Genomic DNA, 17,125 nt, shown 5'->3' on the forward strand with positions numbered 1-17,125 from the left:
ATCAAACCTCATCACATGCTGATGAAACGTCCTCCCTTTTTAATTTTTGGAGAACAAATCAATCTAATAGCTCGTTTTTGCAGGTCCTGATCGCAGCAATTAATGATAAATTGGCAAGTTAATATCACTGCCGCACATATATTAGTCCTCAATAACCGTGAAGTAATTTCCGTTTTTATGGCTGGTAGAAGCATTTATCATCAGTGCTGCAGGATTACATTTTGGAGAAGGGCGAAAGTTCAAAAGGAGAAGATGAACATGACCTCTTCGATCTGCTACTAGATTAGTCACCATTTAACAGCTGAAGGACTGCAAAAAGCCTTATTTAATCATATTTTCATATTAAATCATATTCTGTTTGTATTGCATGTAATGGCTTTGTTTATGTTGTGTGTGTGTGTGTTTGTGTGTGTGTGTGTGTGTGTGTGTGTGTGTGTGCTAGAATGATTCTCAAAAAAATCTACTCCTGCCATTTAATTTACTTAATTTTTTTTTTATTACTTTTATTTTATTTTATTATTTTATTTATATTTGTAAAATAAAAGATAAATATTTTTAAATTCATAAATTCTAATGTCTCTATTTTCATTCTACATATTTTGTGTGTTTTAGTTTCTAATGTCAGTTTTTATTGTTTTAATACAGCAGCTTATACTTAATGACCAAAGCTGTAATGGTGTTTTCTTCACTTAAACCATAAATTAAATGCAGTTTAACCACTATACAGTTTAAATAATATACATTTTTATCTTACGATATTAATAACAATACATTATTTTATTGTTATTTCTTTTTTTTAATGTAATTAATAATAATAATGTTTTTTATTGACATGAAAAAAAAATTAATTAAATTAAATTAAATTAATGGAGCAGATTTTTTTAATATTTTTTAGAATTTTTTTAGAATTTATTTTTTGCATTTTTTAGTACACACACACACAGTGGATCTAAATGCTTAATTTGCTTTAGGCAAAATCTAATATCTTATTTCTTTCTTTTGATTTTTATGGTGAAATATGACACAGGTTTGATAGGTTTTTTTGAGATTTGAATCCGTATCGGGTTCATGAGAATCAAACTCAGTTTCTACAGCCGTGCTCAGCTCTTTCTCTGTTGCTATTTTTGCAGCTTCTGTGTTGTGATTCATAGTGCTGCCCACCTGCTCTGAGATCAGTCAGTGACCACCGCAGTAACACAAGCTCTGAATCCAGCTTTCATAACGGCCGTATAACGACGAATACTGCGAGAAACCTGCAGCGCTGTCATTTAGAGTCAGACTGAAACACTTTCACTGAAGCTCTAGAGATTTATACACACTGGAAACACACATGTAGAACAAATTTCACTCGGTTAATTACAAACAGCAAGAAACAGTGAATTAAACATTACATTTTGAAGTAGAGAGCAGGGTTATAGTTAACTTACATTAAAACTTTCAACCATTACTTGAATTAAATATCAACTGAAATAATATCAATAATATTAATAAGCAATTTTAATGTACTTCATGTATTAAAATAACTAAAACTGAAATAAAAATGAATAAAATAATACACATATATAGACATATAAAACTACTATTAATAATATTAATAAGCAATAATATTAATAAGCAATTTTAATGTACTTCATGTATTAAAATAACTAAAACTGAAATAAAAATGAATAAAATACTACACATATATAGACATATAAAACTACTAAATGTGATGAATATTAAAATTAAACTAAAATGGAAAATATAAAAATACAAGCAGATTAAAAATATGAATAGAAACTATAATAGTATCTAAATAAATAAAGCTAGTAGACAGACTAAAATAGTGTTTTCTTGTAAAACATGTTTCAGAATATTATTTATTGATTTGTTTTGAAGCACAGAAACAATTATTACTCAGAAAATGCTTGTAAATTTCACAATTAATTACAAAGAGATGGCAAATAAACATGCCGTTTTAAAATATATAAGGACAGAATTTTATATGAAACAAAAATTATCTGTTATATATATATTTTATTCATTTTTAAAACAATTTTCACACAGAAATTGTAAGTAACATTGAATTCATCATGAAATTTTCACTCCAAAACTAAAACACTCCAAACCCATTAAGCTCATACGTGTGTTTTTATGCTGTGAGATGTTTCTAACAGTACAGGAATGTGCTAGTTAGCATCATAACTAGTCTTGAGCGGTGAGGAGGAGATCTAAGCAGACGTCACAGCAGTAAAGTGTGAAGCTTGAACCTGCAGGTGCTTCATCATGATGCTATTTTAACTTCCTGTTCCTGTCCAGCGCTCATGTACGCCAGTATCTTCGGGAACGTGTCGGCCATCATCCAGCGGCTGTATTCGGGAACGGCTCGCTATCACACTCAGATGCTGCGGGTGAGAGAGTTCATCCGCTTCCATCAGATTCCCAACCCGCTGCGCCAGAGACTGGAGGAATACTTCCAACACGCCTGGTCCTACACCAACGGCATCGACATGAACGCCGTGAGTCCCCCTCAGGTCATCCCAGATCAGGAGGAGTTTGTGTCTTCATCAGGTTTGGAGAAATGTAGCATTGCATCATTAACTCATCAATGGATGCTCTGTAGTGAATGGGTGCCGTCGGCTCTCATTCTGACGGCACCCATTCACTGCAGAGCATCCATTGATGAGACACTAATGCAATGGTACAGTTCTCCAAACCTGATGAAGAAACAAACTCATCCTGATTTTTCATCACTAACAAACTTACTTGCTTTACCTTTAAAGTGAGCTTGATTACATGAATGTGTATAATACATAATGAGTTCATTTAGCAACTGTCCTCACCAGCACATACTCAACTATTACCAGCCCCAAACGCAGAGTTTAACGAGATTACGCATTCGAGTACAGAAAACAAATGAGCGTACACCTCCGCCTGTCAGCTGCTCTCATTAAGGAGCAGTGGAGCGTTCTGATTGGACGGTCAGAAGCCGGTATGATTGCTGTTCTGCCGAGTGAAATGATGTGGACCATAATTTTTTCATCGATTTTTCAAAAGATTCTTCACTGAGCTCTGAAACATTAAACGTTAATTTAAAAACGGCAAAGTACTACAAAAAAGTAAGAGTTTTTGCACATGATGTTTTATGGGACTGCTGAAAATCACAGAAATAAATTACACTTTAACAGATATTCACAGTGAAGACAGATATTTGAAGGTGTAATAATATTTCATAATTTAAATGCATTTTTGATCTTATAAATGCATGAGCAGAAAAGTAATGTTGTGAGGATGGGTTTGGGACGAACTCAGATGCAGACAGGATGTACTGAACACAAGATTTATTATACAAAAAGGGGAAAAACAAAACCCACGAGGGGGAAAACAAAGGCTAGGGTGAACACTAAAAGAATTCTACAAAACACAATAAATAAGGTAAACAAAGACTCTGAACACTAAATACTAACAAACACTCACTGCAAGACAAAGACTTCTTCGAGGGGTTTCTAGGACAAGGTATCTCAGGAGAATGACATGTAGGAACACATAAGTAGAACAATGAACCGACGAAAGACAGAGCACACTAGGAGATCTAAATAGGGGAACAATTAAGACACGACAGGTGGCACAGATACGGCAATCACAACAAGACTAGGATAACAAGGGGGGCGGGGCAAGGGAATGAGACAACACAAGCACATGGCCCAAAGACAAGGCCATGTGCTTGTACACAAAACACGGGTCTGTCATGATCCTGCCTCAAGACTAGAGAAAAGTCGGGACATGAAGGCAGAATCATGACAGAACCCCTCCCTTAAGGAGCGGCTTCCAGACGCTCCCCAAGGGAACATCAAACGCGGGACAAGACTGACTGGGACAGAGACAAAAACCAACAAGACATGACAAATAATAACAAAGGCAAACATGAATAGACAATGACGGGGTTAGGGTGACAAATCAAAAAAAACAAACAGGGAAGGGGAGGGGGCGGGACCACAAAGTTCATGGGGGACAGACCAGGGTGGGTGGGTGGGGTAGGAATCTTAGGAGGACAGGACGAAGGCTGACGACGGGGGGTACGGGCAGGTCTGGGTGGTGAGGGACGGGGAGGGGTCTCGGGACAACTGACAGGGGACATGACAGGAGCAGACACGGGACGCGGGGGGACAACATCTACTGGACACGGGGGGACAACATCTACTGGACACGGGGGGACAACATCTACTGGACACGGGGGGACAACATCTACTGGACACGGGGGGACAACATCTACTGGACACGGGGAGACGACATCTACGGGACACGGGGAGACGACATCTACGGGACACGGGGAGGCAACGACAGGACACTCGGGATTTCTGGGGACAGGGTCCGGGGACAAGACAGGACTGACGGGGACTTCTAAAATCTGAACAAGACGGGACAAATAATCAGAAAAAGACTTTACAGCTATTACAATGGGCATCTCCTTGCGAGATGAGACCGATTGTAGTAAAGCCTTGGCTGCAGAGTCGGCCGCGGCTCTCTCCTCCGCCCTCGTGACTGCTGACTTAGTGACAGTTCTCATCCTTGCCGGCCCGGGCACGCCAGCGCTCACCGCTGCTGGCTCGGGCACAGTCACCGCTGCTGGCTCGGGCACGCTCTCCGCTGCTGGCTCGGGCACAGTCACCGCTGCTGGCTCGGGCACGCTCTCCGCTGCTGGCTCGGGCACGCTCTCCGCTGTTGGCTCGGGCACGCTCTCCGCTGCTGGCACGGGCACGCTCACCTCTGCTGGCTCGGGCACGCTCACCGCTGCTGGCTCGGGCACAGTCACCGCTGCTGGCTCGGGCACGCTCTCCGCTGCTGGCACGGGCACGCTCACCGCTGCTGGCTCGGGCACGCTCACCGCTGCTGGCTCGGGCACGCTCACCGCTGCTGGCTCGGGCACGCCAGCTCTCTCCGCTGCTGGCTCGGGCACGCCAGCTCTCTCCGCTGCTGGCTCGGGCACGCCAGCTCTCTCCGCTGCTGGCTCGGGCACGCCAGCTCTCTCCGCTGCTGGCTCGGGCACGCCAGCTCTCTCCGCTGCTGGCTCGGGCACGCCAGCTCTCTCCGCTGCTGGCTCGGGCACGCCAGCTCTCTCCGCTTCTGGCACGGGAGGAGACAGGGTCACAGGACCGGCAGGCCCCTTCTTCCTCCTCTTCCTCCTCGGGCGCGGTGCAGAGGCTACAGCTGGGTCAGATGCGGGTTGGGGGAGTTTGGTCTCGGGCAGGGCAGCCTCGGACGCCGAAGACTCTGAAGCTGACTCCCATGAAAGCCGTCTCCCTCGCTTGTTGGGGAGACTTAAGGTAGTGGGAGGTACCTCAGGATCTTGGGAGGGACGTAACTGATCCCCCAGGGTTGCCACGGCCAGGACACGACCCTCCGGGATCGCCGGCAGCTGGGTAGGTGGGGACCTCTGGGGGGTACCCTGCGGCGCCTCCTGGGAGAACTTCTCCCACAGCCGGGCATAATTGTAGAGAACCCACTCGTTCTCAGGCGAGGATGGCAGGGCAACCCTTTTCTTCTCGGCGGGGGACGACATCCAACACTGTTGGCGGAACTCCAATTGGGATTGAGGAGTGGGGGACATCCTGTCTGCTGAGTTCCTATTTGGTCGGTTCATTCTGTTGTGAGGATGGGTTTGGGACGAACTCAGATGCAGACAGGATGTACTGAACACAAGATTTATTATACAAAAAGGGGAAAAACAAAACCCACGAGGGGGAAAACAAAGGCTAGGGTGAACACTAAAAGAATTCTACAAAACACAATAAATAAGGTAAACAAAGACTCTGAACACTAAATACTAACAAACACTCACTGCAAGACAAAGACTTCTTCGAGGGGTTTCTAGGACAAGGTATCTCAGGAGAATGACATGTAGGAACACATAAGTAGAACAATGAACCGACGAAAGACAGAGCACACTAGGAGATCTAAATAGGGGAACAATTAAGACACGACAGGTGGCACAGATACGGCAATCACAACAAGACTAGGATAACAAGGGGGGCGGGGCAAGGGAATGAGACAACACAAGCACATGGCCCAAAGACAAGGCCATGTGCTTGTACACAAAACACGGGTCTGTCATGATCCTGCCTCAAGACTAGAGAAAAGTCGGGACATGAAGGCAGAATCATGACAAGTAATTTAAAAACATAAAAAAATCAGTTTGCATTACTATAATGTTAATGTGTTAACTAACATGAACGAACAATGAGCAATGCATTTATTACAGTATTTATTAATGAAAATACAGTCGTTCAGAGTGCATTAACTAATGATAACAAGCACAACTTCTGATTAGTAAATGTTGAAATTTGTAAAAGTATTGTTCATTCTTATTATGTTAACTAATGCTGAACCAAGTGTTACCAAAATCTCTTACAGACCCCAAACTTCAGAAAAGGTCTGATTACATAAAATAATAAATCCTTCAGAGCTTTTAACAGTAGTTTCTTGTGCTCTCTCAGGTGCTGAAGGGTTTCCCAGAGTGTCTTCAGGCCGACATCTGTCTGCATCTGAACAGGACTCTGCTGCAGAACTGTAAAGCGTTCAAGGGCTCCAGTAAAGGGTGTCTGCGGGCGCTGGCCATGAAGTTTAAGACCACTCACGCCCCGCCGGGAGACACGCTGGTGCACGCCGGAGACGTCCTGACCGCGCTCTACTTCATCTCCCGCGGCTCCATCGAGATCTTGCGTGGAGATGTTGTGGTGGCAATCTTGGGTAGGATCTTCAATACCACATAAAACACTTAGAGCCAGTGCAAAGGTTCAAATTGTACTCCACTGCAAATAATGATTTTCTTCCCTAGTCTTGTTTTCTAATATAATTCTTGAATTAAGATGCATTCAGGAAACAAAGACGACTTGGAGACTTGGAGACACCGTATTTAAGTCGTGCTAGCTTGCTGTTTATCCACAGCTTGTACTGTAAGATCAGTTTGACAGATTCTGTTTATCCTGCAGCGCCACCTACAGGATGTCATCTGGAAAACTGTGTGACTCTGATACACACACACACTTCAAACAATAATTCATCCTAAAATCATTTACTCGCCCTTTATCACTTTCCTGCATGACTGCATTTCTTCTTGTTGGAAAACAAAAGCAGATGTTTAACAGAACAGTGATGTTCTTTAAATTCATTTAATGACTAGTGACTGTCAAGCTCTAATATATACACAGTACAGACCAAAAGTTTGGAAACATTACTATTTTTTTATGTTTTTGAAAGAAGTTTCTTCTGCTCATCAAGCCTGCATTTATTTGATCAAAAATACAGAAAAAACTGTAATATTGTGAAATATTATTACAATTTAAAATAATTGTTTTTAAATGTATTATACTTTAAATTATCATTTATTTCTGTGATGCAAAGCTGAATTTTTAGGATCATTATCACATGATCCTTTAAAAATCATTCTAATATGATGATTCATTATCAAAGTTAATATTTTTTTCAGAACATGTGACACTTTTTAGGATACTTTGATGAATAAAAAGTAAAAAAAGAAAAAAAGAAGCTATGTTTTTAAAATATAAATATTTTGTAATAACAATATACACTACTGGTCAGTAATTTGGGGTCAGTAATTTTTTATTTTATTTTATAAAATCAATACTTTTATTCAGCAAGGATGTGTTAAATTGATAAAAAGTGATAGTAAAGAAAATATATTATTAGAATATATATTATTATATATATTTTTTTATTTTGAATAAATGCAGTTCTTTTGAACCTTTTATTGATCAAATATATGAGACAGCAGAACTGTTTCCAACACTCATAATAAATCAGAATATAAGAATGATTTCTAAATGATCATGTGATCGACTGATGTTACATGTGACACTGAAGCCTGGAGGAATGATGCGGAAAATTCAGCTTTGCATCACAGGAATATATTATTTTTTAAAGTATATTCAAATAGAAAACTATTATTTTAAATTGTAATAATATTTCACAATATTACTGTTTTTTCTGTATTTTTGATCAAATTAATGCAGGCTTGATGAGCAGAAGAAACGTCTTCCAAAAACATTAAAAATAGTAATGTTTCCAAACTTTTGGTCTGTACTGTGTGTGTGTGTGTGTGTGTGTGTGTGTATATATATATATATAGCTATTAAAATAGTTCTTATAGCTCATGGGCAGCAGTCCAAGTTTTCTGAAGTCATAGCAAAATATGTTGTATTTATTTTATTTATTTATAGTATTTATTTAGTATCATGTGTATCATCAAAAGAAGAAAAAAAATCATTAGTTATATGTAATTTTTTTTAAAAGGAGGTAATGATTAAAAAACACACACACACACACACATATATATATGTATATATAATTTAATGCATAAAAGTAAAGCATTAAAATGCACAAGCGTAAACAAAATTGCTGGTACACTGTGTCCTGTCCTGTACATATCATACAAAATAAATGATAAATAAATAAAATAAAATAAAAACACAGCAGAATAAATGAATTAACAAATTAAATTCAATGCCTAAAAATTTTAAGTATTAAAATGCACCATCATAGATCAATTGAACCGTAGGTGCATTAAGGATAAACTAAATTCTTAGCAGCACGTTGCTTTTACTGTGATGTAGAAGTAAAACATTATGGAATAAAAAGGGTTAATCAGCCAAATTTTGCAGTTGCAGTGTTTACATTTACAATTAGACCAAAATGTAGGCGCTAGTCTTCCTGCACACAAATGATGAAATATGACTGAATAAATGTAGGTATCTCTGATTGTTTGTAGACGTGTCTGACGCTGATCTTGTGTGCTTCTTAGGGAAGAATGATATATTCGGTGAACCCATCAACCTGTACGCACGGCCCGGGAAATCTAACGCAGACGTGAGGGCGCTGACGTACTGCGACCTGCACAAGATCCACAGAGACGACGTGCTGGAGGTGCTGGACATGTACCCCGAGTTCTCCGACCACTTCTGGAGCAACCTGGAGATCACCTTTAACCTCCGAGACGTGAGTCACGCTCACCGTGAACAGAATCTGACAAATGAGTGAAGCAAAAACACAGAGTTCACCGAGGTGTGCATGTTCACTTACAGACAAACATGATTCCTGGATCTCCCAGCAGCGATGATTCAGACTGCGCCGGCTTCAACAAACTGCGGAGGAGAAAACTTTCATTCCGACGGCGGACAGAAAAAGGTTCTCCTGATAACTGATGTTCAGTCTGGGTTTATTATCACACATTCCGTCATTTACGCTATTTACAGATGATATATCTACAGACAGAGGAGCTGTTTTGCATGTGCTGTTGATGCACATTCATCTCGCGTTTGTTTCTCCAGATGATGCTGATGCTGGAGAGATCAAGAGGAATCAGAAACCCGTCCGGAGAGGCAGAAAACAAGCAGCTGGTAACAAGAACGAACTCAAACCGGGGTGGGAGGAGCCTCGTAACTCCAGCGGCGATGAGGGGGAGGAGCCTGTGCACGCATGCCCCACCCCTCCCACCACGCTCATGGATGTGACTGAGGGAGAGGGCGATCCCAAAGCAGGAAACACGTGCAACGCCCTATCAGGTGACAGAGTGACAGCAGGAAGTGTCTATAGTATGAAAAAATAAGAATTTAAAAAAGGTCAAATCATTGAAATAATAATATTAGAAATAATCAGTTGTATGACATTATTATATTATATAAAATATTATATAATAATATTTTACAATATTATATAAAATATAATATAAAATATTTTCATAATATTGTCACAATATACAAAAATAAATATTATATTGTTGATTATTCTGATTTTTGTTACCATTTTATAAAACACGTAGATATTATATATATCATATATATATTTTGTAACATTTTTACCCAGATTTGATTGACATAATGTTGTTTTTTTAATGCAATTTGTTTAACTTTATTTTTCAAAATAAAAAACTCAATTGAGATAAAATTTATATATTAATATATTATTTAGCAAGAGTGTCCTGACCAAGATGACAGCAAAGGGCAACAAATCAAACAATATAATATAATATAATATAATATAATATAATATAATATAATATAATATAATATAATATAATATAATATAATATAATATAATATAATATATAAAAAATTAAATAAAATAAATTGTAGAAAAATATTATAATAATAAGTGAAATATAGAGTTATACATCATGTTGTATGTGTTCTTAATGAGTGTGTGTGTGTGTGTGTGTGCCTCAGGTGCATTCTCAGGTGTGTCTAATATCTTCAGTTTTTGGGGTGACAGTCGGGGGAGGCAGTATCAGGAGGTGCCCCGCTGCAGTCTCCCGTCGCCCTCCATGTATCCCAGCACCCCCCTGCGCAGCATCAGCCGCCAGCAGCGCAGCCAGATGGAGAGCAGACTGGAGCTGCTGCAGAAACAGCTCAACAGGTCTCAGTGCAGTCACAACACACCTGTCTCAATCCCTAAACCAGATGAGTATTTCTGAATAACCTGTGTGTGTGCAGACTGGAGAGTCGCATGTCGACGGACATCGGTGCAATCATGCAGCTGCTGCAGAGGCAGATGATGCTGGTTCCTCCGTCCTACAGCAGTGTTTCCTCTCCGCCGCAGACGTCCGTGTTCCCCGAGATCCTCGTGCAGCCCGTCACGCCGCTGGAGTCCAGAACACCTGCGTCTCTCTCACAGGTAACACAGGATCATACTAACTGCTCACAGCACGCTCGATCAGTTTCAGAGAATACATTCACATATGATCTAAAAAAAGTCCATTGCATTCATTATTTTACTTCTGAACAGTTAACTAGTCCAGTTCTATTCAGTCCATCAGGAGGTGCTGCCATCTCATAGCCAAATTATTAAAATGATAATTAATTAATGTATTTTTTTATTAGCATTTTCAAGATATATCGAGTTTATTTTATAACAAATATGTCTGTGTATAATATGCACATTATAATGTATGTGTTAACAATAAAAAATTATAATATATAGTAATATAATCATTTTAAATTATTAAGACGCACACAAATACTATATATATATATATATATATATATATATATATATATATATATATATATATATATATAAATATATATATATATATATATATATATATATATATATATATATATATATATAAATATATATATATATATATATATATATATATATATATATATAAATATATATATATTAGTGCCGTCAAATGATTAATCACGATTAATCACATCCAAAAATAAACGTTTTTGTTTACAAAATATATGTATATGTATTGTCTATATTAATTTAAATACAAACACGTGCACGTATATGTTTAAGCAAAATGTGTGTTCATATATTAAGTATATTTATATGTAATATATAAGATTTTGTTTACATTAATATATGTATATATACTGTGTATATTTATTATGTATATATAAAAAAAAAAAAAAATATATATATATATATATATATATATATATATATATATATATATATATATATATATATATATATATATATATACATAATAAATATACACAGTATATATACATATATTAATGTAAACAAAATCTTTTGACAGAACTAATATATAAATATATAAACAGTTTACTACTCACAGTTTTCTACAACCTGATAAGGACCTTTAATACATTTTTTAAATAAGCAAAAAACATTTGAATTAATTTGTATATAATTTAGATTAAATATGTATTTATTTATTGCATTTTATATCTGTGTGTGTGTGTGTGCGCGCAATATATAGAATTAAAATATAATATTATTTCATATTAAATTATAAATATTATATGTTTCATATTAAATGACTGTAATTAAAATATACTTAATATTATAAACATTCTAATAAAATATTCTCATTTATATTTATTAGTGTTTTTTTAGTAATATTTTGATGAAGTAATATTTTTTAATTTGATCTTTGATTCTATTTAAGGTTCTGCTATAGCTGTGGAGTGATGTATAAACACTCTGCTCTGTTTTCTCCTCCAGTCCTGTGAGTTCCTCAGCAGCTCCTCGGAGCTCCATCCAGCGGTCAGCGCCGCTCCTCGACCCGAATTCTCCAGCCTCGGGGCCCGACTGGAGCTGGAGCCCGACCCCGACATCCACCGACGCTTCTCTCTACAGGAGCCGCACACATCACGGAGCTCATCACAGACACACGGCTCGGACCCCGAGAGCTAGAGAGGACAACACGCCGGACACAAACCTGCCTCTGGTCCTGCACACATCCACTGGAGGCGGCTTCACTAGTCCAGTATTGGATATCCCTAAACGAATAATGATTCTTACTCATTTCAAGTAGCCATTATGTCTTGCACTGAATTTTCCAGACTCTCTCGATCTTTCTCTTCACGTCTGCGGCGCTTCCAGAACTGAGTGAACTCGTTAGTGTTAGCTGGCCTAACAGAAGAAACCCCTTCTAATAATCATAACCTGTGTGTCTGTCCTGTCACTGCTTTTGATGAAGGAGGCGGAGCCTCAGGCCCCGCCCAAGCACACTGGATTGGCCGGATGAGTTGATTGGCGGGTTGAAGCATATCATGCGTTATGACACTGAATGAACAATATGCAAAGAGTTGATGGTGTGTCACGTCCCGCTTGGCTTCCGTTCCTTCCTTTTCCAGCTTTTCTTCCAACTCAACGTGATTTTTGTAGATATAGCACACGTTAGCTTTAGCAATACTGAATCCTTTAAACCACAAACGAAACCAAATATTAAAGATTGGGTTGGACCAAATGTTTTTCGTTGGTTTTTCCTCATCGTCTGTGGTGTTTACGGCCTGCAGCCACAGTCACGTGATTATTAATTATTATTTGGCACATTTACGAGCTCTCGAACTTGACGATGAATTGTTTTTATGCACCAATGAAAAAATAAACTTCACACGAGCTCTTAAGCATGCGATAATAAACACTTTTAATATTCAGCCATTTATTTCATATCAGGCTTAACATTATTATATTTAAATGACTATGATATTAACTATAAACTTTCTTGAGGAAGGAAGACATGTTAGCATGAGACCGTGTTGTGCATCAGCATCCGTTTGTGAATCATGACCACGATCGTATCGATCTGCCTCTAGGCTTCAATTTAGAGGTTTTGAATCGTGATTTATGATTTGTTGATATCTAATTTGATTTAAACTGGTGAACTGAACACAAGGACGGTCGATTTCACCGCGTCTGTGTCAGTGTGAAAGAACTGTTTTAATTAACAACCCTCACGTTTACTTTGATCAGTGCAGGAGTTTGCACACGTTTATCTAGTTCATATTTATAATTCATGTGATAACTGTCTCTAATTCTGTCTTTTTACCATCATACACATACGGGTGAATCTCACAGTCACACATCAGGGCAAATCTAACCCCAATATCAAAAGCAAAGCGACGAAACGATATACTGGCATAAAGACAACAAAATCAGTTTTTAGGACTTTTAATAGTTTGTATTATTCTCCAGTTATGATTCTCTCTTTTTTTTTTTTTTTTAAACAATCATAAATTAATGCCAACAAATACTGCATTAATGAAAACATATTTAGAATTAGTTTTGTTCACAATAGAAAGAAACTTTGGAATAAAAAAGAAAAATATGATTCTAAAATAAATAATATCTATCTATCTATTTATATAAATTATTTATTTATTTAAGGATCATAGAATCAGTTTTCTTTTTTTTTTTTTACGAAAATTTTTTAGGACATATTTTTCTCGAATTTTAATTTATTATTATTTTTTTTAACATGCATGTTTTTTAGGACATATTATTCTCTCTCTCTTTTTTTTTTTTTACTGACTTTCAAAACATTTTTTTTTTTTTGTGAGCTCCCCCTTCACACGCATCTAGTATTTGGTTATTGACACTGAACTCCTGTAGTTTTAGTTTGTTTGGTTGTTTGCTAGTGATCCAGGTTTGCTCTTGATCCGTGTCAGAAAAGCAGCCTGCTTGATCCTAATGTAATTACAGTCATTAATGGAGTTTATATAACGAGATCATTGTGTTTCGTTCTGTGATTACTCTCCACATCACTGGATGATGATCTGTCCTGCTGAATGGGATTTGTGTGTACCGCTGTGCACTTTACACCGTCTCTCTTACTAAAGTGGAGGATCTCTGTTCTCTTGACGTTTATTTACAGGGATTTGAAGCCAAGGGTTATATGTGCTGTCAAATTTAGTCACAAATCACATAAAACCGGATCCAGATCCACACGGTTATACTATTATACAGTACAGGCTTTACCAGTGAATCTTCTATGTACATATTTTTCATTTTTAATTTATTTTGGTTATTCGTTTACACTGGATTGCTGTTTTTCTCCTTCCCAGTTTTGCTGTACATAAGGAAGTCTTGTAAAGAAATGGCATCCCTATAGCCGACACTATGCAGAATCGCATTTCCATGGCATGCTTCGAAATGCAGAAAACGAATAAAAAAGAGAAATGCTGTAGAGGAAAATAAAATCAGTTTGACCGTTTTTCTTTCTTTTTTATTTTTAAAATGAAAGTGAATATCTCTGTTAATAATGAAGTATATCTGTTATTATTATAATATATATATATATAAAAGTAAAAACAAAGAGGGATTGAACTTGTGCACATTTTATCTGCATGCTGCACTGCGGATCTTCTGCGGATCTCTTTCACAGAATGTGGACTGAAGCACTGTACTTCCAGCTCTGAGACTCATGTCATGTTCTTCCAGCGTGTGAGGGATGGACTCGTGACTCTGGACGCTGCTGTGACGTCACTGAGGTCAGGAATCATGCTGAAATGAGCTGAGGAGATCGGACACACTTCAGAAAGTCTTGATTGTGTGCTAGCATTATAATAAACGGTTGACTTTATAAAGCTGAAAAATATTTATTTCAATAAACTTCTTTGAAAACAACTGCAATTTGTGTTTTTTTTTTTACACTTCTAGGGAAACTTTTATAAATATCAACCATTAATTTGATTATTATGATTAAGAGTAACAACATGCACCTTTCCACCTGATCTTTTAAAACAATATCTAATATTTGAGATTGAATTTGAAATTAAATTCAACTACATTTTTCTTATTTTTTTATTTTAATGCTGTGGGAGTCCAAATTGGAGGATAGATAGATAGATAGATAGATAGATAGATAGATAGATAGATAGATAGATAGATAGATAGATAGATAGATAGATCGATCGATCGATCGATCGATCGATCTGCGGTTATTAAAATGCATCTTTTAAACAGACAGATGCAATCGTTTTTAGTAATCAAGTGGATTATTCTCTCATCTTTGTGCAGGTAATCATACACCACATATATTTATAGAGACTCACGTTAAACCAGATAACAGATAGCAAACTAAGATTCAGGCTTGAGAATCTTTGAGATGAGTTTGTCTTGGCCACTAGATGGCGACATTAACCCTCCGAGAACATCTCAGCAGCTGCTTATTGTTTAGTTGTGCAAACAATGTTAATATATAAATCTGGTGGGTTTTGTAGTTTTCAAATTAATATTTCAAGACCACATGTAACTTAAAAAAAGCAATATTTAAAGTTTAATATAGGTTTAAAGATTAAAGTTTGAATGTTTTCAAATTAATACAGAGTCTATCAGAAAAAAAAACATGGGTGGCTGCTAGGGTGTTTCTAGCATGACTAGCATGTCGCTAACATGTTTTTAGCATGATTAGCTCGACTAGTCTCTTTTAAAAATATATATTTTGGTCTGTATAGCTAATTTTGTAGTTATATATATATAACTGGGGGGCGTGGCCACTTGAGTGACAGGTGGATTGCGCTACCATTTAGCTAGGTGGGCGTGGTTTCAGCAGCCAGCTCCCGCCTCTTTGCCCATTTTCGAATATCCGGGAGTGACGTACGATGATGGCGACGGTCGGCTCCGCCCACTTTTGGCTTCAAAAACCCTCTTCGTAAACCTATGGATGACGTCAGGGACACTACGTCCATGCTTTTATACAGTCTGTGCTAAACACAAGCTAAAACCAACTGATTCAATAATAATAATAATAATAAAACAGCTAGAGATCAATTTAAATCAGCTTAACCCATCTAATTTAGCAAAAAAAGGCAGCTAAAACCATCTGAACCAGTCAAAAACCAGCTGAAACCAGCCAAGGCTAGTTGTCTAGTCTTATCTAGTCTTATGGAGTGAAAGTAAGGTTTGTGTTGTGTTTATTTTCATTGGATCGCCGTTGGCCCATATAAGGAGTCAAACTCACTGATTGCACGCGCCGCGTGTCTGTCAAAAGTGCGCCAGTTGGACATGCGTCATCAGACGCGGAGACACTCCGTCCGCGCCGTGATTGGATGACATGGCTGTCCGTCTGCCGTTTCTGCCGTTTCTGCCCTACGATTGGCTGAGAGTGTCAGAGGGCGGGGACGTGTGTGTGCGGTCAGTGAAGAGCGCAGGGCGGATCAGCGTGAGGCCGCGACACCGACACACGCGCGAAAAACTCTCTGAAATCAACGGAAACGGTGAGAATAAACTTATTAAAGTATGTTAAATCGAGTTTGTGATTAAGTTGATGCGTAGAAAGAGTGCCGCGGGAGTTTGTGCGTTCTGAGGGCGGTTTGCGCGTGCACGCGGGTCAGTGACACTGGAGACTGAACTGTCTACTAATTTATTTATTTGTCTGTTTCTCTCACTATGTTAGTATTTATTTATTTGTCTGTGTTTCTGAGCAACTGGTTTGACAGGCTAACCCTCTTGTGAAACTTAAGTGTGTTAAAATTCCTGATTGCGTTGATTTGAGTGACATAACGTTAATTCTGATCAGATTGATTGATTAAGATCATGTTACCCTGCTGCTGATTTCAGATCAGTTCGATCATGAAGCTGTTGTTTTTGATTTCGTGTGTGACCTGGGCGTTGTGTACTTGTTAGTAAAGTTGTTTTTGTAAAGGGATCAGATGAGATGAGAACCGCTTTTTGTCCATCAGTTTGCCAGAATTCATCTTTCTCTGGAGTTTGTTGTGTGTTTGAGCCGAATCGTATATGATTCATCCTGATGAGGATTTAGATGTGACCCAAGCATCAGAGGATTACAGAAGACAACACACACACACACACACTAACATAACCTACATTTATACATGCTCACATGTTTAGTCTAATGCTCTTCATA

General features: G+C 38.0%; 2 protein-coding genes across 9 annotated transcripts in view; both read left to right on the top strand.

The window, feature by feature from the left end:
* Window positions 1–13,510, top strand: part of kcnh2b (potassium voltage-gated channel, subfamily H (eag-related), member 2b) — a 153,567-nt gene extending 140,057 nt beyond the window's left edge. The window contains exons 8-15 of the mRNA XM_026201635.1: window positions 2,299–2,498; window positions 6,474–6,726; window positions 8,798–8,991; window positions 9,078–9,180; window positions 9,324–9,557; window positions 10,218–10,407; window positions 10,485–10,665; window positions 11,977–13,510. Coding sequence (XP_026057420.1) covers window positions 2,299–2,498; window positions 6,474–6,726; window positions 8,798–8,991; window positions 9,078–9,180; window positions 9,324–9,557; window positions 10,218–10,407; window positions 10,485–10,665; window positions 11,977–12,168 — 1,547 coding nt within the window. The 3' untranslated portion in view covers window positions 12,169–13,510. The remainder of the gene's footprint in view (window positions 1–2,298; window positions 2,499–6,473; window positions 6,727–8,797; window positions 8,992–9,077; window positions 9,181–9,323; window positions 9,558–10,217; window positions 10,408–10,484; window positions 10,666–11,976) is intronic.
* Window positions 13,511–16,343: 2,833 nt separating this feature from the next.
* Window positions 16,344–17,125, top strand: part of LOC113042654 (microtubule-associated protein 4) — a 56,137-nt gene continuing 55,355 nt past the window's right edge. For all 8 annotated transcript variants that reach the window (XM_026201638.1, XM_026201639.1, XM_026201642.1 and 5 more), the window contains exon 1: window positions 16,344–16,475. The gene's annotated coding sequence lies outside the window, so the exon portion shown is untranslated. The remainder of the gene's footprint in view (window positions 16,476–17,125) is intronic.

Source organism: Carassius auratus, chromosome 24 (assembly GCF_003368295.1).
Source record: "Carassius auratus strain Wakin chromosome 24, ASM336829v1, whole genome shotgun sequence".
In the NCBI taxonomy this organism is placed as follows: Eukaryota; Metazoa; Chordata; class Actinopteri; order Cypriniformes; family Cyprinidae; genus Carassius; species Carassius auratus.